This window comes from Borostomias antarcticus (assembly GCF_949987555.1).
Source record: "Borostomias antarcticus genome assembly, chromosome: 11".
NCBI lineage: Eukaryota > Metazoa > Chordata > Actinopteri > Stomiiformes > Stomiidae > Borostomias > Borostomias antarcticus.
This window is the reverse complement of record NC_140244.1, coordinates 1,007,541-1,032,540: the sequence shown is the minus strand read 5'-3', so window position 1 is coordinate 1,032,540 and position 25,000 is coordinate 1,007,541. Positions and strand designations below refer to the sequence as shown.

General features: G+C 44.5%; 2 protein-coding genes across 2 annotated transcripts in view; one reads left to right on the top strand and one right to left on the bottom strand.

Moving 5' to 3' along the window:
* The window catches only part of tgm2b (transglutaminase 2b), a gene marked incomplete at both ends in the record, with an annotated part of 14,577 nt that extends 5,086 nt beyond the window's left edge, over window positions 1-9,491 (top strand). Inside the window, 8 exons of the mRNA XM_084445510.1 lie at window positions 114-291; window positions 1,379-1,514; window positions 1,772-1,875; window positions 2,261-2,503; window positions 3,977-4,252; window positions 4,325-4,485; window positions 5,818-5,954; window positions 9,341-9,491. Of these exons, the coding sequence (XP_084301636.1) occupies window positions 114-291; window positions 1,379-1,514; window positions 1,772-1,875; window positions 2,261-2,503; window positions 3,977-4,252; window positions 4,325-4,485; window positions 5,818-5,954; window positions 9,341-9,491 (1,386 nt within the window). The remainder of the gene's footprint in view (window positions 1-113; window positions 292-1,378; window positions 1,515-1,771; window positions 1,876-2,260; window positions 2,504-3,976; window positions 4,253-4,324; window positions 4,486-5,817; window positions 5,955-9,340) is intronic.
* Window positions 9,492-13,135: 3,644 nt separating this feature from the next.
* The window catches only part of LOC311314963 (V-set and transmembrane domain-containing protein 2-like protein), a gene marked incomplete at its 5' end in the record, with an annotated part of 25,158 nt that continues 13,293 nt past the window's right edge, over window positions 13,136-25,000 (bottom strand). The window contains 3 exons of the mRNA XM_084445513.1: window positions 13,136-14,180; window positions 14,498-14,542; window positions 15,426-15,595. Of these exons, the coding sequence (XP_084301639.1) occupies window positions 13,866-14,180; window positions 14,498-14,542; window positions 15,426-15,595 (530 nt within the window). The 3' untranslated portion in view covers window positions 13,136-13,865. The remainder of the gene's footprint in view (window positions 14,181-14,497; window positions 14,543-15,425; window positions 15,596-25,000) is intronic.

The window sequence follows — 25,000 nt, the reverse complement described above, 5'->3', positions numbered from 1 at the left end:
TTAGATAAGCAGAAAATACTTTCCAAACTCTGAAATAGAAGGATAAAAACAAACCATTGGTGAAAGGAAGAATACTGTTGACCTTCGTTGACCTTCGTTGACCTTGTCCTTAGGTGAACTGCAATGACGACAAAGGGGTTGTGCTTGGCAACTGGAGCAACGCCTACGACGGAGGGGTGAGCCCCATGTCCTGGAAGGGCAGCGTGGAGATCCTCAGGAACTGGGATGTCAACGCCTGTCAGCCCGTACGCTTCGGACAGTGTTGGGTGTTCGCTGCCGTGGCCTGCTCAGGTGAATGAATGAATTAATGAATGAATGAAATTTTATTTTGAACATGATCATGATTTCTGCAAATAAAAAATTAAAAATAACAACAGGTGAGACATAACACAACAGACATTAGACATAAAACAACAGACATTAGACATAACACAACAGACATTAGACATACTGTAACACAACAGACATTACACATAATACAACAGACGTTAGACATAATACAACAGACATTATGGACCTAGGATCCATACGTCCGTTATAAGAACGAACCCAGCAGTTTCCCTTGGTGGTTCTTGGTGGTTCTTTCTGCAATACAATTCAAACCCACAACTATTGCACTACTGTACTTCTGTCTGTCCAACATTTTTATCTTTTGAGTCATCATAAAGTTTGCGCTCACAAAATGATAATCACAATTCTTTCATTTAAGCCTATTTCCCTGTCTGTCCCATAGTAAATAGTTTAATTGGACTTTACAACAGACACTGGAAGGAGACTTCCCTTGCCAGAGGCAAAAAAACATGTGTGCTTGTCAATTGTTTATTAATTTAAATAGAGTTAGATAATATTAGATATTCGATATCAGTGATAAGTCCCTGATGTTGTGCTTTTTATGGTAGGCCATTGCCATGAGTAGGCTATATGCTGATATTTCCCGACACAACAAACACTGTAAATAGCCTATCCAATGCATGGACATAGACATCTGTTGTTTTTACATCACGTATTTACAGGGAAAATTTGAATTAGGAAATCATTTGACAGTGCGTCCTCCATGACACACATGTGCAAGATGTTTTGTTCTAATACCACGTTTCAGCCCTTCATCAACTGGCCTTTTCATTTTGTTAATTGTTTGCTTCATTGATTTAAAACAAATAACAAACAAGTCTCATTTCGGTTTTCTGTGAAATCAGTCATACGTCAAAAGTGTGGCGCGGGAATTACAGGGTCCCTAGACCCGAAAAACCATCCAGCACAGTGATTATACTCTTTGAAAAACCTGACGGTATATTTATATTTTACAGAGCAAACAGACCAAAATGTTTACGTATTCACTAATACTACTGAAAATACTCACCGTTTTTTTCCGTGATAGTTTTCAGAGCCCTTGGCATCCCTTGCCGACTGGTCACTAACTACATATCGGCTCACGACACCAACAGTAACCTGTTGATCGAGCGCTATGTGGATGAAGATGGCCAGTCTCTCCGCAAGTCCAAAGACATGATATGGTGAGGACTCAGGAGGATACAGATGGATGGATCAAATACATTCTCTGCTTCAACCCTCTCACCTCTACAGTGGGACTACGTAGTCTGCCAGATGTATTGCCGTTTTTGCCCAACAGCAATCTGGGAAGGGTTGTGCACCACGAAGAATGTCCAGATTTTATGCCAAGTATTCATCTGGGAGTGGCTGAGGGGGTAATTGGTGTGCGTGTGTGTTTGTGTGTGTGTGTGTGTGTGTGTGTGTGTGTGTGTGTCTGTAGGAACTACCACTGCTGGGTGGAGTCTTGGATGACCAGACCAGATCTCAAGTCGGGCTTTGATGGTTGGCAAGCAAGTGACCCTACACCACAGGAGAAGAGTGAGGGTAAGAAGACACACAGTACAATGAAACATGTGCACTGTAAAACGTGTGTGTGTGTGTGTGTGTGTGTGTGTGTGTGTGTGTGTGTGTGTGTGTGCGTGCGTGTGTGTGTGTGTGTGTGTGAAACATGTACACTGTAAAACGTGTGTGTGTGTGGGGGGGGGTGGGTGGGTGGGGGGTAAGACATGTACAATGTAAAACGTGTGTGTGTGTGTGTGTGTGTGTGTTGGGGGGGTAAGACATGTACAATGTAAAACGTGTGTGTGTGTGTTTGGGGGGGGGGGGGGGGTAAGACATGTACACTGTAACATGTGTGTGTGTGTGTGTGTGGATGGGGGGGGTGCGATTGCACGATTCCTCACTTTTTCGGTCCTATACTTTCTGTCAGGGGTCTACTGCTGTGGCCCCGTCCCCCTGAGGGCCATCAAGGAGGGGGATCTCGGTTACAAATACGACGCCGCGTTTGTGTTTTCGGAGGTCAACGCCGACGTCGTGACCTTAATGAAGAAGAAAGACGGAAATATTGAGAAGATCCGAGAGAATTCCACTCAGGTTGGCCAGAAAATCAGCACAAAAAGTGTTGGGAGTGACAAGAGGGAGGACATCACGCACCTGTACAAGCACCCGGACGGTAAGAGGCTTCGTTCAAATCAAGGTTATTATAGTTAACGAAAACTAACTAAAAAACTGAAACTAGGTGTGAAAAAACATTTCAGTTAACTTGAAATAAAAATAAAAACTGGGCTTTACAAAAAAACGATAACTAACTAAAACTGTATTGTGTGTTTACAAAACTAACTAAAATAAACTCAAATTATAGAGAAAATGTCCTTAGTTTGAGTCTTTTTCATTTCATACGTAAGCCTAGTCTTTTGGGTGGTTATGAAATCTATCCTCCATTTTTTTTTGCTGTGCCCCTGCGCAGAAGTAACCTGACGTGCGCCTGATGGTTTGTTTCACACGGAGTGAAATAACGTGAGCTCACGAGATCAGGATGGTCTCACGAGGCTAGCGCAGAAGAGAAAAAAACTAAAACTAATACTGAAACTAATAAAAACTAAACTAAAACGAAGCATTTTCAAAAAAAATAAAAACTAAACTAAACTAGCAAAACTGCTTTAAAACTAATCAAAACTAAACTGAAATTGAAAACAAATTAAAACGATATAAAAATAAAAACTTATGAAAAAAGCAAAACTATTATAACCTTGGTTTAAATACATAAATCATGAGCCCCATGAGTCTCCCATCACTGGCAATACCAACTATGACAGCCACAGTATTACAAGAAGGCCTGGCGTTTTCCTACAATATCCTAGAATATGACAAAGGCTCTTGGTTCAGCTGCTATATCGTACACTGTATTTTTGGGCATTTTGTGTAATGTAGCTAAACAAAGCTCTTTAAAGCCCCACTATGTTGTTGATTTCATCTTAAAATATCAGTTTCAAAGTCGATCTATTGGTGTTCTGGATTATTATAGTCAGAACAGCACCTCTTCCATTCCCACAGAGGGGTCCGGCGGCCTGTATTTGCACTATGTAACTTTTGAACGCGAGCCGCGGTTTTCTCTCTCATGAATGTTCTGCTTTACCTTCAGCTCTCCTCTTCCAATTTGCCGGCAGACTCCCTTTTCCTCAGCTTGTCAGTTGTCAACAAATGCACATGAGAGGTTTTAACAGGCGTCTCTCAGCGTTTTACGATAATGGTACTGCGGTTGTAATGGCTTTAGTGGCCTTTAGGGGCCGCTAAAGTGCATGAAAATGGACCGCTACATAATGAGTCTTTAATGGTGGGGAATAAAGAGAGTGCTTTAAGGTGACTGAAAGAAGTGTCTCTCAGGATCTATAATCATGTCTGCTCGATCGTCTCGTTGAGAGGGGTCAGGGAAGAATTTTTACAGCTCACTTTTCTGGCCCCTGGGTGATACTGTTTTTTTTGCTTCCCTCTGGAATATGTAAAGAGTGGGTCGTATGCCCACCTCCCTTGTTCTCTGTAAAGTGCATTGTGTTGCCTCTGTGTATGAAATGCGTTATACAAATAAAGCTTTGATTGATTGGTTGATTGGTTGATTGATTGATTGATTGATGTCAATCACCTCCAGGTTCAGCAGAGGAGAGGGAAACCTTCAAGAAGGCCAACCACCAGAACAAGCTCCTGCAGCAGGAGGAGGACGGAGGCCTCCACCTCACCATCAAGGTCACCGGCGACATGTGGAAGGGCTGCGACTTCGACGTGTTCGCGGTGGTGACCAACAACACGTCCAGCGACAAGATGTGCCGCCTGGTGTTCGGGTCCCGAGCCGTCTCCTACAACGGAGTTATGGGAGAAACGTGCGGCTTCAAAAATCTGCTCAACGTCGCTCTGTCGCCCGGTGGAGGTACGTCGTGTGTGTGTGTGTGTGTGTGTATGTGTGTGTGTGTGTGTGTCTTAACCCTCTGTCTTATTCCAGAGAGGCGGGTTCCTCTGAGGCTGAGCTACTCCGCCTACGCAGATGCGCTCACTGAAGACAACTTGATTCGTCTGGGCGCCCTTCTCCTAGACTACAAGACCAGAGAGACCTACATAGCAGTCAGGAACATCGTACTCGACAACCCAGAGATCAAAGTCAGGGTAAGACCATCAAACAAGCGCCACAGGGACATAAAATGACCTGTCAGACCAGCCAGGGTTCCTCATACGCACATCTGTGAGGTGGTACAGATGTAGGAACCACATGGGGTTCTTCTATGGCCTTATTTGGTGTTCTTCTATGGCCTTATTTGGTGTTCTTCTATGGCCTTATTTGGTGTTCTTCTATGGCCTCATTTGAGGTTCTTCTATGGCCTTATTTGGTGTTCTTCTATGGGCTGATTTGATGTTCTTCTATGGGCTGATTTGATGTTCTTCTATGGCCTCATTTGAGGTTCTTCTATGGCCTCCTTTGGGGTTTTTCTATGGCCTCATTTGGTGTTCTTCTATGGCCTCATTTGGTGAAATTATATGGCCTCATTTGGTGAAATTCTATGGCCTCATTTGGTGAAATTCTATGGCCTCATTTGGTGAAATTCTATGGCCTCATTTGGTGAAATTCTATGGTTTCATTTGGGTGTGGGCACACCCCCAATTCCACGAACCCTGAGTTGGAAGCAAACAGAAGAAGCTACATACCGCAGCTTTAACCGTACACCACACTTTCTGTCTTTTTTTTCTGAACAAACCAACAATTGTAGTCGCATAATATAGTCAGTGATTTTAGCCTGGCTGGAAGCTATTTTCTACTGCACCCAGCGTGTCAAAACATGGCATTAACAAAGAACGTTATCTTAAGCAAAAAAAACACTAGCATCCAGGCTGACTTCATCCAACATTCCTTTTTACTGTATCACCCTTTGTCCATTGTGCTCAGTTTTATTTGAGTGGAGGGTGAATTCTGCCTGGCAACAGGTGTGTGTGACCAATGAATGACCAAGGAATAAACCAAGGAATCTAGCGTGAAGGCAGAATGGTGCCACGTTTGAAAACCTTGAAGTCGGCCGTCATTGAAGTGAATGGGATGCCTACCTGGGCGCGTATGTGTTTGGCCTACCTTTATTTTTTGTGATGGTGACACTATACAAAACTGCCTCTCCAGAAATGCCATGCTAAAGTTGCCACTGAGTAGCATTACTACTGGGGCGGCTGTAGCTCAGTTAGTAGAGCGGGTCGTTCAATGATCGAAGGGTCAGTGGTTCGAATCCCAGCTCTGACTGTCCACATGTCGAAGTGTCCTTGAGCAAGACACCTAACCCCAAATTGCTCCTAATGAGCAGGTAAGCACCTTGCATGGCAGCTACCGCCATTGGTGCTTGTGTGAATGGGTGAATGAGTGAATGAGAGGCCATTGTAAAGCGCTTAGAGTGCCGCTAAGGTGGAAAAGTGCTATATAAGTGCAGTCCATTAAGATGTTGTTTTTTCGTTCAACAGATTCTCGGAGAACCCAAAGTGAACCGAAAGCTGGCTGCTGAGATCACCCTGCAGAACCCCCTCCCGGAGGCGCTGGAGGCCTGCTGCTTCAGCATGGAAGGGGCCAACCTCACCGGGGGACGGACCATCACCGAACGGTACCACCATTTTGTTTTCTTTTTTAAAGATATTTTTTAGGGCTTTTCAACTTTAATGGGACGGGACAGTTCGAGAGAGAAAGAGTGGAGGACATGCGGCACACGACCCGAGTCGACCCGAATTGAACCCGGGTCCGCCGCGCGAAGGACTAGCCTTCATATGGTGCGCGCCTTACCCGGTGAGCTACCGGGGCACCCAAAGGTACCATTTCATCTCAAACCTTTATTTAGCTAGATTCTTTATTCTTTGTCATTTCCACAACAACGAAATTGAAGTGCATCATCTGCAGTGCAAAATTTAAAAGACATCCAGAGAATAAATAAGACATCAAAAGGACATTAAAAAATAAACAATAAAAAACAACATTCACAGTATCACACATCCTGGGTATTCTACCTAGTTCAGTTTAGAGTTCAGAGTTTAATGTGGTCACTGCTTTGGGGTAGAAACTGTGTTTCAGCCGGTTCGTTTTGTTTCTGATTGTCCTGTATCTCCTGCCCGAGGGCAGTAGCTCAAAAAGACAGTGTCCAGGGTGTGTTGTGTCCTTGTTGATGGATTTGTCTTTCGTCAGGCAGCGGGAACGGTGAAGGTCTTCCAGGGTGGGGAGTGGGCAGCCGATGGTTTTCTGAGTCTTGGAGATGACCCCCTGCTGTTCTGCCTTCTCTGCTGCTGCCTTATTCACACTCGCAAAGCGCAGTTGTGTGACCGGTCCTGTTTGCATAGCACAATTAGATCACGTTGTTCTGCCTAAATAAATGACGATGAAATCGAGTGGAAGGGACTTTAGATCGACCCCTAGTTAGCACCCTGGAGGTGCCTGCCACAGTTCATTTTCCCATTGACTACATTTTTCTTTCTTCCGAAAAAACGACGTTTGATGTCTCAGTCTGCTGCACTCTGGAACCCTGCTTTTGAAACCCACAGAGTACAGAGCTTGAAGTGTTCAGCTCTTTTAGTGCTTGTTATAAATGTTGGGATTCTCATTCTTATTCTCATAGGTTAGTATTGAGGTCAGGTGCATTGTGGGTGAAAAAGTTAGTCATGCCCTTGGGTGGTGAGTCTGCAGAGATCAGTGGAACAGTAGAATTGACTGCTGAGCTCTTTGCTTCCGCGATCGTATCTCGGGTACATGCTCTGAGGCTCGGTCTTGAGATGGAATGAGTTTTCCTGGACAGCATGGGAGAACGAAGACCATCTCGGCAAAGCTTCATACAACTGTGCTTTGGGGTTCCACGTTTGTTGGCTGAGAATGTGCTTCACAAGCACTCTAGACGGAACCAGAACTCTCTGAATGAGAAACAGGTCAGAGGAACCCATGGAGGAACCCCGATGGCCAGAAGCTACATATACTGTACAGGTGATTCCCCAAAAATGTGAATATTGTGAAAAACTTCATTATTTTCCGTAATTTAATTTAAAAAAAGTGAAACTTTCATGTATTCTAGATCCATTTGACAAAGTTAAATATTTTAAGTATTTTTCGTTTTAATCTTTATGATTGTACAGTATGTTTAGTATGTTCATTTATACACTCAATACTTGGGCCTCCTTTTGCACAAATTACTGCATCACCGTGGAGCGTGGCATGGAAGCAATCAGCCTTGAAATATTTCACTTCATATGTAATGAATCTACAATATATGAAAGTTTCACTTTTTGAATTAAATTACAGAAAATATATTCCACAATATGCTAATTTTCTGAGATGCACCTGTACTAGACTGAATCATTTGATTGAGCTGCAGATGGTCGAACATTTCACAAATACAGGAGCGGCATAACTGCTTCGCGTTGCCATCAAAAAAACGACTGGTGAATATTCCATCTTTGACAGTTGAGGAGAATCATTTGTGCAGTTTTCTGGATTTCTGGAATTGAAAGAAAGTGCTTCTACTGTACGTTTCACACAGAGTTTAGAGAGCAGTTAAATACGATGCAGATAAAATGACTAATATCACGTACCAGTCCTTTATCACAAAGGAACATGCATCATGGCTAGGGGGACCATCTGGCTTGTTTCGATAAGGGTGTTACTGTAAAAATGTCTCTAGAGCATTTGAGCATTTGATTGTAGATGATACCTACACAAATACACCCTTGCTCTCCACACCCTTGATCTCCTCGGTCTTGAACTGTGGTAAGGGAACAGTCCTGTACACAGTGCACTTACATTGTTATGAGTGCATTTCAGAAAGCATAACAGCCTCGTCCAGTCTGAAGAGGAAACCACTTCACAATCCAAACACACCGTCTGGCATATATTATATTTGGATTGATCTGTCCAAACATTGGTATTTGTGAAACAGCGATAGAACGTCTGAATAGCCAAGCAGACCTTTTCTGACGTGGATTTAACCAGAATTATTAAGCAGTGTCGGCTTTAAATACTTTTTTTATTGCACTTTGTCTGACAGATGCAGCTTTCCAAGTGTACAGATGTTTTGATTGGTTGTTTTGGTGGGCATGCAAAACTCAGATTTTGATACCAGTTCCACAACAATGAAGACCATACAGGGAAGAATCCAGGCTCTCCACGAGGAGGTAGAACTAAAAAGCCTTTATTCATGTGGCTAAATCATATAATTTAAAAAGCCAACATGTTACTACCAATAATAGGTCTTCATCAGGGCTGAAGACAGTAGCACAGTGTCAGCTTTAAGTCAGCTTTAAATATCATGGGAAGCTATCAGGTATTGGGTTACAGGTGAACGGTCATGTAAATTATATGAAAATAAAGGCATAGCCTACAATAAATAATAATAGCAGTTCATGCAAATGATGTAGAACAAAAAGTACATAATAAGAAATAATAACACTAAAATGATAGGCTGTAATAAACAACACAGAATGAAGAAGAAGGGAGACAAACAGACCCTCAGAGGTGATGTGAACGACCAAAACACAAACAACAAACAAACAACAACAAAATAACCTAAAAATAACAGGTAAAATCAATCCTCATTAAGGCCTGGGACTTCTAGAGCTCAAAGTTTGTGAATCCAAAAAGTCTCTCTTTGATTTAGTTTGTCTGTCAGCTGATCTCAGCAATTTGTAACTAAGTCAAGTTGAGACATTCCCAAAGAATGTGTAGCCTCACCTCTTAAATGCATATAACGTTGAAAGGAAAGTGTTGAAACAAAGGAAAGTGTTGAAACAGATCCTCCATCATCCACCCTTCTACCTCTCTCTCTCTCTCTCTCTACTTCCCCTCACTCTGCTCCTCACTAACTTTATGAAAACAAATCCCAAAAATGGAGAAACCGATAGTCATGGTAATGATCTAAACATGATAAGTAAAAAATAATCAACTGTCTAAACATGAATGCTACTTTTAGTGCTAATGTAGTGCCTGTGTCACTAACGTTTAAATATTTATCCTCCCTAGGCTGGACTCACCAGTGGCTCCTGGGCAGGACGCCAAGATCAAAATGTACTTCACACCCACCCACTCGGGACTGAGGAAACTGGTGGTCGACTTTGACAGCAACAAACTGTGTCATGTCAGGGGCTACAAGAACGTTATTATCGGGAAGTAGTGTTCTGTTCTGTTCACATCTCGGAAAAAACCCCCCCAGCTTTTTACAGTATGACCAATGCAAAGCAATAGTATCTATTTTTCAAAATATTAACTCGAAAAAGATATCCACTATTTGTAGGGACGATTTGTCTTTTCACACACAGCTTCAAATGTTGAAACATAAAATGTATCTTGCATGTATTTCCACAGTTCGGTCACAGTCTGAAATTATGATCTGCATATTGCGCTACTATTGTACTGTACACCACATTTTGCTATTTTAACACAGAATATTAAAAAAAGTTTTACAGTACATTTCATGTATTTTTTGGCGGGTTAACATCTCACTATTTTCATAAATGCATAATAAGAACGCATTAATACACTCAGATAAGGTTTCTGATATACCTATTTATCACCAACAGATGTTCAACCAATAGTAAACCAATTGGAGACATTCAAGTGTATTTGGCAATGTGACGAAATATGGATTACTGCAGCAACCTGATGACAGGCCATGAGCTTGTCTCACTGTGACTGTAAAACTATGCTTGGTATCTCAGTAAAGTCTATTCTGCTCTGGAAGTTCAGACCCAGATAGCAAGCGGATCTGGGCCATATACAGGCCAGATCTGGCCCTTGTGGCTTAGTTCCGGCCCATATATGGCCCAGAATCATTACACATCCGCTTGCTATCTGGGTCAGTAAAGGTATAGTCTATTCTGCTCTGGAAGTTCAGAGCTTGAGGTGTTCAGTAGCTTTTTAGGTTCCCTTGTTATAACTTTTTAATCGCAGACACGCTGGTCCATATCAGCAACAACTAACTAATGTTACCATAGGATCTCATAGGTTGGTATTGAGGTTTGGCGCATTGTGGTGTACAATTATCATGCTTTGCTCTATCTTCAGTGCTCTGGTGAGCTCTACCGGGCCATTCTGTCCGGAGTTAGTCCTGAAAAGGTTCTCTTCGGACATCTGAACAAGCGAAGGAACGTTTCAGTATCTTCAGCAATGAAGTAAGACATTGGCACTACTGTAGCTTGAGCAAATATTTTCAGAATTTCCAAAAGCCTGCTTCAAGAATGAGATGACTTGTGGGAATCGTACCAGAAAAGATTCTCATTGTACTGCGGAGGTACAGCTAATCCATCAAGTGGAGACAGGGCTAAGAGGTTATCTTTATCCACAATCAGTCATTAAAGAAGGAAACATTTCTTCATAAGGAAAACATTCATTGTTGCATGCTAATTCCTGTCCCCGGTTGACGATTCTTACTTTCAAATGTGCACTTGTTTGAACTTGAATCTCAGAAAATCAACACTCTGTAGTCAGCAGCCACTGGTCCCAAGAGGAACACAATCGAATACACTAACACTAACCAAACTAATCACAGCCTACTGAACTAACACATTGGAAGGATACACAGTGCAAGATCAGTTACAACAGTTCTAGATGTCCAGAAAAGTCTACGGTAGTGGACATAGGTAGCCTACTCCTCCATATTTCAAAACCCAACAATGCGGGACATGTTTGAACCCAGTGAGGAGATAGTAATTTATCAATTCATATTCCCCTCCAGCAGCTGTAGGAAATTAGATCCACCGGGAAAAAATGAACAAACAAATGCAATCGCTCATTCTCAATAGGACAGCGGTATGCCGTGGTCTATTTTGGGCTGTGTCCAGAGATCAGCTCTTAGGCCCTGGTTAAACTTACATAACTTGCATACAGTACCGTGCATTGTGGAGGAAAAGGTCATATCGTGGACAATTAATGCAGACGCCTAATTTGATTATTGACCATGATTACGGTAAGTTGACTTTATTCCAGTGGCCAAACTGAATTACTAATGTTCAGACATGTTTACAGTAAAAGAACCACATTGACCTAGTTGAGCTGAAATGGAGTTTGCATAACGATAACTAAATACTGTGTATCTGGACCGGGGTGAACCGAAGGCAGTAGGGGGGCCTCTTTACACATGTTTGTTAAGAAGGACACAGCCAGGGCCCCGTTTGAACAGCCCTGCTGATAATTAATCCAAGTGACCTCTACTCCTTACAAAAGATGTGTTATTTATAGCTGGAAAGGTCAGGGAATTGTAGTTCATAGTCAGTACTGTAGCTGGCAGCAATGGACTACTGCATATCTCAAGACTACAAGGAAAGAAGGATTACAGGGAGGATGTTAAATGTCTTGTTAAAACAACCCAGTGGGTACCAAAACGTGTTGTTATTGTATTCATTGTTATTGTACAATCATTTCACCTTTCTTTAGAGAATAGGTCTATGACAGCAGGTCAAGCAGAGCTCTGCGCTCTTAGAGCACATGTGCTGAAAACAACATGCTGTGTTATATTGTCCTTAAAGAAACGCACAGATGTGTTAAAATAACACAGATGTGTTTTGGGGGTTTTAAACACACCAGTTCTAAGAGTTTGACCAGCTCTCACTATGGGTGGAAAAACATGTGCTGTGAGTGTGAGTATGAGTGAGCGAGTGTCAGAAGTATACGTATCTCTACCTCTCCCAAGGCTCTTGTCCTGAACTACTCGACAGTCAACTCGATGCCACCATTCAAGCCACAGACGGTCACGGCCCCCAGTTCTACCTCATCCAGCAGCCTCTGGTTTGGTGCCCCTACCGCCCGGGACGAAGGCAAACGGCAGCGCATCATTCCGACAGCAGAGAGGATCATGGGATGCAGCCTGCCCACTGTCCAGGACCAGGAAGTGAGCAGCCAGGGAAGATCACCGGCGGTTACCACATCTTCCCAAAACTCTGATCTGGCAGAAGATTGTATTTGGCAAATAAACTGAATTCTTTCTAATTCAGATTCTAGAGTCTTTAAATATATTTAGAGATCTTTAATGTTTAATATTCAAAGTTCCTGAATATAGGAATTGTGTACCTGTTTATCTGTTGGAAATAACAGACAACACAACATTCTCACCCTGACATGAGCAACGACCTCCCTACATAAATCATCCAAAAACATCTGCTGATCCCTTTAAAAGTGAATATTATGATCTCACAGCAGGCAAGCTGCAAGGGATTGAACCGTCAACAGCATCCACTGCCTATTGAGATTCAACTATCTGAACAAAAATTGGGTAACATGACTTTTTATCTCAGCAACTCACTTTATGTATGCGAAAGGTTATCGTTCGCACATCATAACACTCCTTTGTAGAGTAACAAAGTCATACCAAAAAAAGACCAAAGACATTTTCCCATCAAATGATTGTATTTAACAGAATAGATATCAAACAGTAGCACTTAGATCATAGAACAAACACAGTTGAGAAGAGAAACATGATATATAGATATGTAAAACATTTGGCTGTTTTTTTTTTTTTTTTTTTTACTCTAGTGATGAAAAACTGTGGATAGGCCCAAAGCTAGTTGAGGATACATTAACATAAAGCAAGGATTAACATTACATGTTGTTTGTTGTGTTCTATGACTCATTTGGTTAAGTAGCACTGAATAAATTGTATTTATAGTGCTGACAGGTAAGGTCCCAGATAGCAAGCGGATCTGGGCCATATATGGGCCGGAACTAAGCCAGATCTGGCCTGTATATGGCCCTGATCGGATTTCTGTCTGGGGTAAGTGTGCCATGTGAAGACAATATACAAGTTGTTAAATGTGATGAAGGCATACGCTTGGATTCCGTAGGACATTCTAGAAGTGGTTTAGAAAGTTACACCATTTTACAAATCATTTGTCTTTCAAAACATCAAAGCAAAATTCTACGAGACGAGTTTGAAAAGCCTTTGACAAATGTAAACGAAAGAGTGTCATTCATTCTCCCTTAGAAAACATTAACATTAAAGCTCTACAGCTTTTTGGCATAGGCCATTGATAAAAGACCGTTGAGAAATGAGGCATTTATAAGCATGACGTCACAGAGAGCAAAGCGTATTCTATCAGTGACAGTATTACAGTCTTGTTTACGTTCTTTGCTCCATGACTAGGGCCCAGAGTTTTTCCTCCTCCATACCATCGGTCCAGAAACCCCCTGGGTCTTGGTCACAGCTAAGTACCCTGATCTTACCCTGCTAAACCGCTTGTTCTTCAGCTACTGTAGCAAAGCTCCATACGTACAAAGAAACATGGATGAAAGCATTGAACCTGAAGCAAAAATAACATTACATAGGCTAGTTTACAAAGAGAACATCACGCTGCCCCAGTTCAAATCCAAACAACCATAAATAACAGACAAACAAACATATTCATATGTAAATTATCATAGAGCAGAAAGGTCCAGGTGTTGTTGTTTTTTTTTCATCCAGGCCTCTCAAGGCGTTTATAATAATCATCCTTCTTAAGATTATCGGGAACATGCACTCTTCGTTTCTCCATCCGGGCACTGCGTCAGCGGACCCACATTAAAGCACACAGCTCTCAGTGCAGTCAGTGTCGCTGTCGCCGGCCGACCGCCTCTTCAGTTCCCTCGCCTCTGTTTCGCGGGGGTGCCCCGGGCTGCCCTGCCCCCTGTGCCGGTGCTCCTGAGCCTGGTTGGCGGCCGACCCGTGACCCTGGCTTCGCTCCGCGTCCACCTGAAGGTAGGCCCGGACGCGGTGGTGCTGCGCCACGGCGCTGCTGAAGTCGATGACGCGACACTCGTACGTTCCCTCGTCCGACTGCTTGACGCTGGAGAGGCGGAGCTTGTGGGAGATGTTGCTGCCAGCCACTTTCACCACCTGGAAGCCGTAAACAAATTAATTATGCACACAATACCACACATTGCTACCCAGATAGCAAGCGGATCTGGGCCATATATGGGCCAGAACTAAGCCACAAGTGCCAGAAATGGCCTGTATATGACCCTGATCGGATTGCTGTCTGGGTAACCACCGACAAAGTTCATTAAGAATTCATCAAACGTTGATTACGAGTGCATTGGGCAGATTGGTGGAGTGGCATTCATTTATGATTACCATCAAGAGCATGCATGTCCTATTATAGTGAATTGCTTCCGCCTAGCTTGTGACTTTTGACAGCTGACAGGTGAACTCACACTTATTTTGGTAGCATCCTTTGACAGCTCTTCCATGGGTGCCACCTAGAAGGAGACAGCACAAGCAGGTGAACTACAAAACTGGAACTGAATTAGCTTCTTGTACTGGATTTCACAATATACATGATTGCTATTTAAACATGTAGATAGAAGCATCTATTCTTCACAGTTAAGCTTTAGCATTATGGTCAACAAATAATTCTTTCTTCATCTTGACGGGTAATATCTCAGTTGTGTCTGCTAGGAGCTATTTCTGGTAATGGAGTGCGGACCCAGATAGCAAGCGGATGTGTAATGATTCTGGGCCATATATGGGCCGGAACTAAGTCACAAGGGCCAGATCTGGCCTGTATATGGCCCTGATCCGCTTGCTATCTGGGGATGTTGTGATGTGTGTGCATGTGTGTGTGGAAGGGGTATTCTTTTGGGCATGGGTATGAATTATGCATCGAACAGACAGAGATTTTGAAAATCTATTTCTTCCTCAGTGCCAATTATAGTGTCTTGTGGCTCAACGGGGGGGGTTTGAGTCCCTCCACCCCTCCCTCGTTGGCGAACCTGCTCCCACAGTGCTAGGAATGCTAATCAGCAATTATCCATTCCTTTCCGCTGCCAGAAAGCCTAGTGCTACCGCTAATGTTGTACTTCCTCACAGATAGCGAGCGGATGTGTAATGATTCTGGGCCATATATGGGTCGGAACTAAGCCACAAGGGCCAGATCTGGCTTGTATATGGCCCAGATCCGATTGCTATCTGGGCTCTATCTGCTGTATTGCACTTTAAAGCGAATGATTTGATAGATTTGGTAAATGAATCCAGTATAAATACATGTATAGTACTGTATGTGGTCTCTTCGCGGAGTACTATGGTGCACTTTTTTTTTTCTTGAATAGATTAATGGTCCTGGTGCTTAGCCCTGCAGCTTACCTGATTGGTTGTCCAGGCCGGCTTCTCCGGCCAATCTCTGTGGTTCCTGATGTACCACCATTGAATCTCTAAGGAGTAGGAGGGGGAGCCGGCGCCTCGGAATGAACAGGCCATCTCCACATCCTGACCGCTCTGTGTGGTGATGTCATGGGGGACCTCTGTGAAGAGAGCTGTGAGAGAGAGAGACGGACAGACAGACAGACAGACAGACAGACAGACAGACGGGCGGACGGACAGACAGACAGACAGACAGACAGACAGACAGACAGACAGACGGGCGGACAGACAGACAGACAGAGACAGACAGACAGACAGACAGACAGAGGCGGACAGACAGAGGAGAATTATACGATTGAAAAGGAATAGACAGCCGCACAGATGTTTGATATTCTACGAAGACTGAGGATTAACTAGTGCGAAATGTCCAAACGGCAGCTGACAAATGTATCAACCACGGCCAGGTCTACAGTAGCTATTTTGCTTCACAGGGGGAGATAATTCACAGCAAGAGTGGTGCGATAAGAATGGCGGGTGGGAGGGGAAGACATTTCATTTCAACAGGGCCCAATGTCAAACTGGTTCCTGCTCCTACCACTCAACCATACCCAGATAGCAAGCGGATCTGGGCCATATACAGGCCAGATCTGGCCCTTGTGGCTTAGTTCCGGCCCATATATGGCCCAGAATCATTACACATTCCCTTGCTATCTGGGTAGTTTAACGTGATCTCAACCTTATGGCTTTGAGAAACTTGACTGACAGTGAAATAGTACAGTGTAGACACAATATTTCTCTATTATACAACATAAACGTCAAAATCTTTCAAATTGGTCTTGTCCTGCAGATAACCAAGTCTCTTCGGTTAACATTAAACCAGGTGTGGAACGGTCAAGTCTTTAGAAAAGTGAAGTACACTATTTTAATAAATAGTTCTGAAAATCGTAAACAATTTCTACACAAGAACAGTTCTAAAGTATCGGGAGTGTGGAACCTTTTGACCGGTAACACTTTACAATAAGGGTACATTAATAAGCATTATTTAATGCATTATTAAGCATTAAGTAACAGTTAACTAATGTCTCTATTACCCATTTACTAATGTTATTTATGTTAACTAAGGTTAACTCACCTAACCCTAACCTTAACTAAGGTATTAATTAACATTATTAACCTAACCTAACCCTAAATAAGCATTAGTTAACAGTTAACTAATGTTTTTTGTGACCCTTGTTGTAAAGTGTGACCTTTTGACCCTTAGAAGATGTGCCAAACAGTATGCTCTTGCTGCATAGTTTACAGTGCTTTACATGTCTCCAGTCTGTCTTCTTAAGTGAGATATTTCTGCTGAGTCAGCGTGATTTGTAATCCCACTGCGGGCTAAAGCTTCAACATCCCAACATCCCAATTCCCCACTATGTAATGCCAACCATTGTTAAATCCCCACAACTAGCCTTCTTAAAACACAAGGCTAATTCGTCGCTAATCCCTTTCATAACCGATAAGGTTGGCCCAGCGAGGTCTGGTACACATCTACAAGAGATAAAATGGATGGTACTTTGTTTACACAACAAGTCATCATAAAAGACACCATCTGCGGAGGGTTTTAAGGATGAATTGTCAGTGGGATATAATGAGAGAGGGGGGGGGGGGTTAATTGGCATATGGAAGATAATTATAATGAAGGACACTCCTGGGATTTGGACTGGGGTTGTCTTGTGATGTTTCTTGGTGCAGAACTTTTGAGGGTTGAGGGTTTTGTGTGCTTTGTTGATGTCAACCATGAACAGAGTTTGAACACAAACCTGTCCATCCTCACAATTGACGCTGACAGCACTCCGGAATAACTGGACTGGGAGATCGCATGGCGCCTGCACAACAAGGCACCATGGCTGGACGGACCCAGAGATCCCAGCAGCCATCCCAGAAAGCAAGCGCATGTGTAATGATTCTGGGCCATATATGGGCCGGAACTAAGCCACAAGGGCCAGATCTGGCCTGTATATGGCCCAGATACGCTTGCTATCTGGGTTGTGACTGGCTATAAATGATCTCGTATTTCATCTAAAGCAGGGGTCATCAACTACATTTGTCCAAGGGCCAGAATTTTTCTCAGCAGACACGGTGGGGGCCAGACTCTAGTCATATTTTTTAAAAGAAATATATAATTACTTTCACTTTCTTGTGAAAGAAAACTGTAACTAATCACTCATTTTCAGTAACTTGCCCAATAGTGGGGTGTACAGACTCTTCTTCAGGTTTCACTCTCCCCCAGGCTCGGGGCTGAGGGGCTATCCTTTTACCACCCCGAGCCTGGGTGAGGGGTCACCCGGGATATATATCAGCACACCTCCAGGAGCCATGTCACCGTTTCGTCATCCACGACGTCAGGCCACACATTCTGTTGGGTGTCTGATATATTGGACAGTCTTGGATGACATGGTCTGCGGTTTGTTCCTCGGCGCCACACTCGCACAGGATACCAAGCCCCATCTGTGCATTGATGAGCGGAAGCATCTGACGCCGGTCCGGAGACGTTTAAGCCTCACCCACGCCGGTCTGGGTAAGTCCTGTAAGTGAAATCTTACTTGGTTTAGTTCAGATTTCAAAGAACACGCTGAGTGGTCGGTCAAGCTGGTTTTAAACAAAGACAATAGTTTTATTCTGTTACGATTCTGCAGAGTCGGACTCTAGCACAGGAAGTGAATCCGGGCTGAGTGAGTTCACTTGAGGACGAGGTAGATAAAGGATGAAAGAGAAGATGAAAAAGGAAGTGACATAGTTTCAGGATGAAGAGGACAGGGAAGTGATGTCACACAGGAAGAATTTGTAGTTTTAACAGACTATCTATGAGAATGAACTACAAAGTTAGAACAACAGTCAAGTAGGAAAACAGAAAAACTATTTTTGGAGTGAACACATGGGTGATGACTTGAAATTACATTAACAGTCCATCCCGGGGTAGAGGAAGGACCGGGATGAAATCACAGAGTCTGGAGGTGTTCGCCTCCCACTCCGCACGCCAGGTGTAGTCCACCCATCCTGCCTCACTGATCTCTGCATTGCTGCAGAAGATCCCGTGCTGCACAAAAGGATGTCTCGACTTGAGACGCTGGGGAGGCTCTACTGTTACAGTGAGCCTGTCATGGAGCAGATGGTTAGGCTCCATGGCCCAGCAGGCGAGACGTGCTGTGGTTCCTGTGCGGCGGAGGCCAGCGGGCTGGATGCCTGCAAGGATGGGAAGGTTGTCCACAGGAGTGGGACGTAGGCATCCCCTCAGTGTTTCCTCCCTGGCCTGCCAATCTCCAGCGGAGTACACCAGCGCAAGGTTGTCTGCGTAGGCGTACTTCCTGGAGACTGTGCTCGGCAGGTCGTAGGTGTAGATGTTATAAAGTAGGGGGGCCAGGACTGATCCCTGGGGGACGCTGTTCATAAGGCGTTGCAACCTGCTTTACTGTCTGCTTCCGGTGGTGAGGGTGAAGCTGCGGTTTCGGACAAGCTCCATGATCATGCAGATAGCAAGCGGATGTGTAATGATTCTGGGCCATATATGGGCCGGAACTAAGCCACAAGGGCCAGATCGGGCCTGTATATGGCCCAGATCCGCTTGCTATCTGGGCGCGACCATGTGCCTGTCCTTGCAGGTGAGGCCGCGGTGCCATACGGTGTCGTAGGCAGCCGTCAGGTCTATAAAGACGGCTCCGGCCTTCTTTTTAGCCGAGAAGCTGTCCTCGATGTCTTGAGTCATCAGAGTGACTTGATCTACGGTCGATCTCCCCGCGTCGGAACCCGGCCTGCTCCTGTGGGAGCAGTGGGTCGATGATTGGTTCGACGCGGGCGTAGATGAGACACTCAGGATGCATGGCAGAGAGATGGGGCAGTAACTCTTGGGGTCCCCTTGGGGCCCCCTTCAGGCTTGTTCGGCTTACCTACTCGTAAGACCTATACTGCACCTCAATGCTTCATTTATACAGTCATCTATCAGAAGGTTCCGGAACACTGTCTACTGTATATGTGTGCAAGCGTCTGCATGCGCAAACTCCGCCAAGCGCAAATCATGCCCACCATTTGACCACTTCACAGCACAAATGCCCACTTGCTTAGCTGTGTGGCTCACAGTAATAATTAGGCCCAAAAGACACCAAGAAGTCCAGTCATCTTTCTAATACAGATGTTTAATACCTGCTCTCCATTCGTATTAAAATACAAACATAATTATCTGTCCTTCCTTTCAGACTTGGTAAATGTTATTAGACATATAAAATTAGTCTATTTGCATTCATCCTTCCACTATTTTACACACTCATATAGAAACAGCCAATATTAATTTAGGCAAACACACAAAAATGGACTTGGTGCAGTGCCAACTTTTAGTTGATCAGGCCCTAAGTGTGCATACGAACAAAGCAGCTGACAGCTTGAGAAACAGCACAGGCCTAGACACAGCACAGGCCTAGACACAGCACAGCCCTAGACATAGCACAGCCCTAGACACAGCACAGCCCTAGACATAGCACAGGCCTAGACACAGCACAGGCCTAGACACAGCACAGGCCTAGACACAGCACAGGCCTAGACGCAGCACAGCCCTAGACACAGCACAGGCCTAGACGCAGCACAGCCCTAGACATAGCACAGCCCTAGACATAGCACAGGCCTAGACATAGCACAGGCCTAGACACAGCACAGGCCTAGACGCAGCACAGCCCTAGACATAGCACAGGCCTAGACACAGCACAGGCCTAGACGCAGCACAGCCCTAGACATAGCACAGGCCTAGACGCAGCACAGGCCTAGACACAGCACAGCCCTAGACATAGCACAGGCCTAGACACAGCACAGCCCTAGACACAGCACAGGCCTAGAAACAGCACAGGCCTAGACACAGCACAGGCCTAGACGCAGCACAGCCCTAGACATAGCACAGGCCTAGACACAGCACAGGCCTAGACGCAGCACAGCCCTAGACATAGCACAGGCCTAGACACAGCACAGGCCTAGACGCAGCACAGGCCTAGACACAGCACAGGCCTAGACACAGCACAGGCCTAGACATAGCACAGGCCTAGACACAGCACAGGCCTAGACACAGCACAGGCCTAGACACAGCACAGCCCTAGACATAGCACAGGCCTATACATAGCACAGGCCTAGACATAGCACAGGCCTAGACATAGCACAGGCCTAGACACAGCACAGGCCTAGACACAGCACAGGCCTAGACACAGCACAGGCCTAGACACAGCACAGCCCTAGACATAGCACAGGCCTAGACATAGCACAGGCCTAGACCCAGCACAGGCCTAGACGCAGCACAGCCCTAGACACAGCACATGATGACAGGCCATTATCCGCGACACAGATGATCACGCCACCCAAAGGCAGTGAGTTCAACTTCAAATCGTTTTTTTTTATTTGCCATCTGTCAAAGGAAATGGGCGCGCTTAATGTGTAGTGAAACTAGACATCTGGTACAAACGGTCTCTGCTTTTTACTGTGTCAAAACGGACCCCGAGGTCACAGAAGGGTGTAAACTCACACCTCATTGATTACCACTTTCATACCGCAAAAGGTCCCTCTCCCCCATATTGATTTTGTATGACGATGTACTTACGATGGAAAATTATTGTCAGACAGGAGCACTTTGTATTGAGTTGTTTGCAGGTCTAGTGTTGTTTGCTCATTCCAGCTTGACTATTGCATGATGACTTCTCAATAATAGACCGGTCAGGAGAGGTCTAAAATTTAAATCTTGATGTTTCCACCATCATCTTCATTAAACAAACTACTGTATGCGTGACTACAAAACATTTGATGAAATGCAACATATCAGAGTTGCTAATGTATCCATATTGAGTAAAACTAACAGCTGTTTGTTTGTTTGAATTGGACCAGCACATCATATTCAAGTCTGGGACTCAGTTTTGATCAATATGATTTAAAAAGCTTGAGAGGCCATGGTTATCAGGCCAGCCATGTCGTTGAGAAAGACCACAGATGAATTTGATTTTGAATATGAAATGAAAGGATGACTCCCTGGTCCAATGACCAAATACAGGTCTTAAAGAAGGGTGACAGAGCCAATGTGAGGGGGGGCGGCTGTAGCTCAGTTGGTAGAGCGGGTCGTTCAGTGATCGAAGGGTCAGCGGTTCGAATCCCAGCTCCGACTGTTCACATGACGAAGTGTCCTTGAGCCAGACACCTAACCCAAAATTGCTCCCAATGAGCAGGTTAGCACGGCAGCTACCGTGTGGGTGAATGAGAGGTCATTGTAAAGCGCTTTGAGTGCCGCTAAGGTGGAAAAGCGCTATATAAGTGCAGTCCATTTACCATTTACCCTTCTCATACAGGGATAGGCCACCCAAATATTAAAGTTTATATCACTTTTTCCCAAAGTTCTGTACCTCGTATACCCCAACTGTGGAGAGCATATATTTCATACCCTCTATCATGCAGTTCTGACAGTTACAGTAGGGGAACAATTCTCGGGAAGTCTCAAATAAGCTATACACTCTTGCAAGTCTAAAAATATCTGACATAATTAGATTATTGGGCGAACTACTCCTTTAAAGCGCAATAGAAAAAAATATCAAAGGTAATTAGGGAGTAATTGGAGACAGTTTTCAGCACTACTCATCCCCATACCTATCCTAGACTAATCCTCTTTCAGGAGGCCCCTGCTGAGGGGGGAAAAACCTGGATCTTTAAGCAACAGGAGGGGAGAGAAAGATCACACGTTAGTCATTGATATTCCGATCAAGCCTGTGAATCTCTGACGCAGAGGGAGGCTGGGGGGGGGGGGGGGATGAAAGTGGAGAATGAAGAGTGGAGCGAAGGGGGGGGGGTGGGGTGGTGGAGGGAAGAAGGGGGCTTCAAGTCGACTGACTGACCGAGTTCCCAGGAGTCGTGCCCTTCGATGGTCTTCTGCTCGCCGCTGGCAGCGGCCTCATTTGTGAGACGGGGATGGAGGGAGAGAGGGACAGAGGGCAAGAGAAAGAGAGAGAGAGGGACAGAGGGCAAGAGAAAGAGAGAGATGGAAAGTACGGGAGGGAGAGGAAGGACAGAGGGGTCTAACGGAACGAGAGAAAGAGAGAAGTAGAAAGAAAAGGAAAGATGAGCAGGCGCAGTTAAAAGAAGACAAGAACAAATGCAACGTGCGTGAGAAGAGTAAAGGTCAAATAAATAAAGAGAGAGAACGAGGGGGAGAAAGATAGAAGTGCGCAGGGGGGGGGCACTTTGTAACACAGCATCCCCATTCCCTAACAGCAACACAACAACAACAACATCTTTGTATTCAACACAAGATCTTTGTCTTCATCTGGAGAGCTTCTATCGTTCCCTAGCAGCGACAGTGACCACACTGCATCCAACACTTGACAACAGTGTTCTGGAAGAGGCTGACAGCCAATCACATCCTGTTCCTTAGTTGCCGTAGCCACTGTGAGAGTCTCAGAATGAGTTGGTGCTACCACGACAACACAAAGACAACCTACGTAGCTACGAATATGAAATGTACAATATGTTTCAGAATGATTTGATTATTGTTTCGTATTTTTGTGGCAGTGAAAGGTTTAAGAAAGTTGTCATCCTCCCAAGCCTATTAAGCCACTGCTTACCTTGTTATAATAATAATAATAATAATAATAATAATAATATAATAATACCTTGTTTAATTTAGGTAGCAGAACTGAACCTTAAAGTAATGAGGTCTGGTAAATGTATACCACTCAAATTCATAGGATTCATACACAATAGATGGACAGCTGTCGATTCCAGGTTATGGAGGCCATTTTGTGAAAGGGATATACACTTATCTGCAGCAAGCTGAAAATCTGGACATGAACTGAGAATAACAGTATTTTTCTTAAACTTGTTTTTTGGTGGTGTTACGGCCTCCTCTGTTCCTGTTAATAGTGACGCTCAGGGCCCGTTTGGTTTAAGGCACACCCCTCGCACAGTCCTTCTCCCCCTTTGTGTTTTGTTTCATAATTCTTACCATGTTTGTAGATTATTTTTGGGTTATTGTTGGTTAGTTGCTACTGCTGCAGTGTTGTGTTGTGTGCTTAGAACCACGATAGTATCTAGTTTTGCTAGACCTGATACTGGCCGTTATGTTAGCCCCTCTCCCTACCATCAAAGGCAGCGCGTAACAGAGGATCATTCTAAATGGAGATTCTACTTCTTCTTCTTCTTCTTCTTCTTCTTCTCAAAAAACAACAATGGCAACTCCTAAAGAGGTTAGAATATATGCTGCTATATCAGTTATATCTTTACTGGAGAGTATTTCTTCATTGAACGAAAAGCAAGAACGGCACTGAAGGCTTTTCTCGATGGAAAATACGTTTTTCACTCAACTGGCTTCGAGCTTGATGTACCAACTGCCTCTGTTGGTATAGTGTAAGAAATGGGAATGTTGAAGCTGATTGGTTGAAGTTAGACCATGATAAACAGATGGTTCATCCAATCACCTGCCAAGTAGTTTTGAAAGTGTCTGCCCTTTTCCAAACAGTTTCCAACAACACCTTCCCAGATGGTTCTGGGTAACGAGCCATCTGGTCCGTCAGAGTACTAAGTACTGCTCTCCCATTCAGGTGGGAGCATATCCCCGTCTATTAGCGATTAGTTTCGAGTGGATTTTGACTTGTTAGAGGCACGGAGAACGACCTGACTCGTTAGAGGCACGGAGAATGACCTGATTCGTTAGAGGCACGGAGAATGACCTGACTCAATGACCTGACTCGTTAGAGGCAAGGAGAATGACCTGACTCGTTAGAGGCAAGGAGAATGACCTGACTCGTTAGAGGCAAGGAGAATGACCTGACTCGTTAGAGGCACGGAGAATGACCTGACTCAATGACCTGACTCGTTAGAGGCAAGGAGAATGACCTGACTCGTTAGAGGCAAGGAGAATGACCTGACTCGTTAGAGGCACGGAGAATGACCTGACTCGTTAGAGGCACGGAGAATGACCTGACTCGTTAGAGGCAAGGAGAATGACCTGACTCGTTAGAGGCACGGAGAATGACCTGACTCGTTAGAGGCACGGAGAATGACCTGACTCGTTAGAGACACGGAGAATGACCTGACTCGTTAGAGGCACGAAGAATGACCTGACTCGTTAGAGGCATGGAGAATGACCTGACTCGTTAGAGGCACGGAGAATGACCTGACTCGTTAGAGGCAAGGAGAATGACCTGACTCGTTAGAGGCACGAAGAATGACCTGACTCGTTAGAGGCAAGGAGAATGACCTGACTCGTTAGAGGCACGGAGAATGACCTGACTCGTTAGAGGCATGGAGAATGACCTGACTCGTTAGAGGCATGGAGAATGACCTGACTCGTTAGAGGCATGGAGAATGACCTGACTCGTTAGAGGCAAGGAGAATGACCTGACTCGTTAGAGGCATGGAGAATGACCTGACTCGTTAGAGGCATGGAGAATGACCTGACTCGTTAGAGGCAAGGAGAATGACCTGACTCGTTAGAGGCACGAAGAATGACCTGACTCGTTAGAGGCACGAAGAATGACCTGACTCGTTAGAGGCAAGGAGAATGACCTGACTCGTTAGAGGCACGA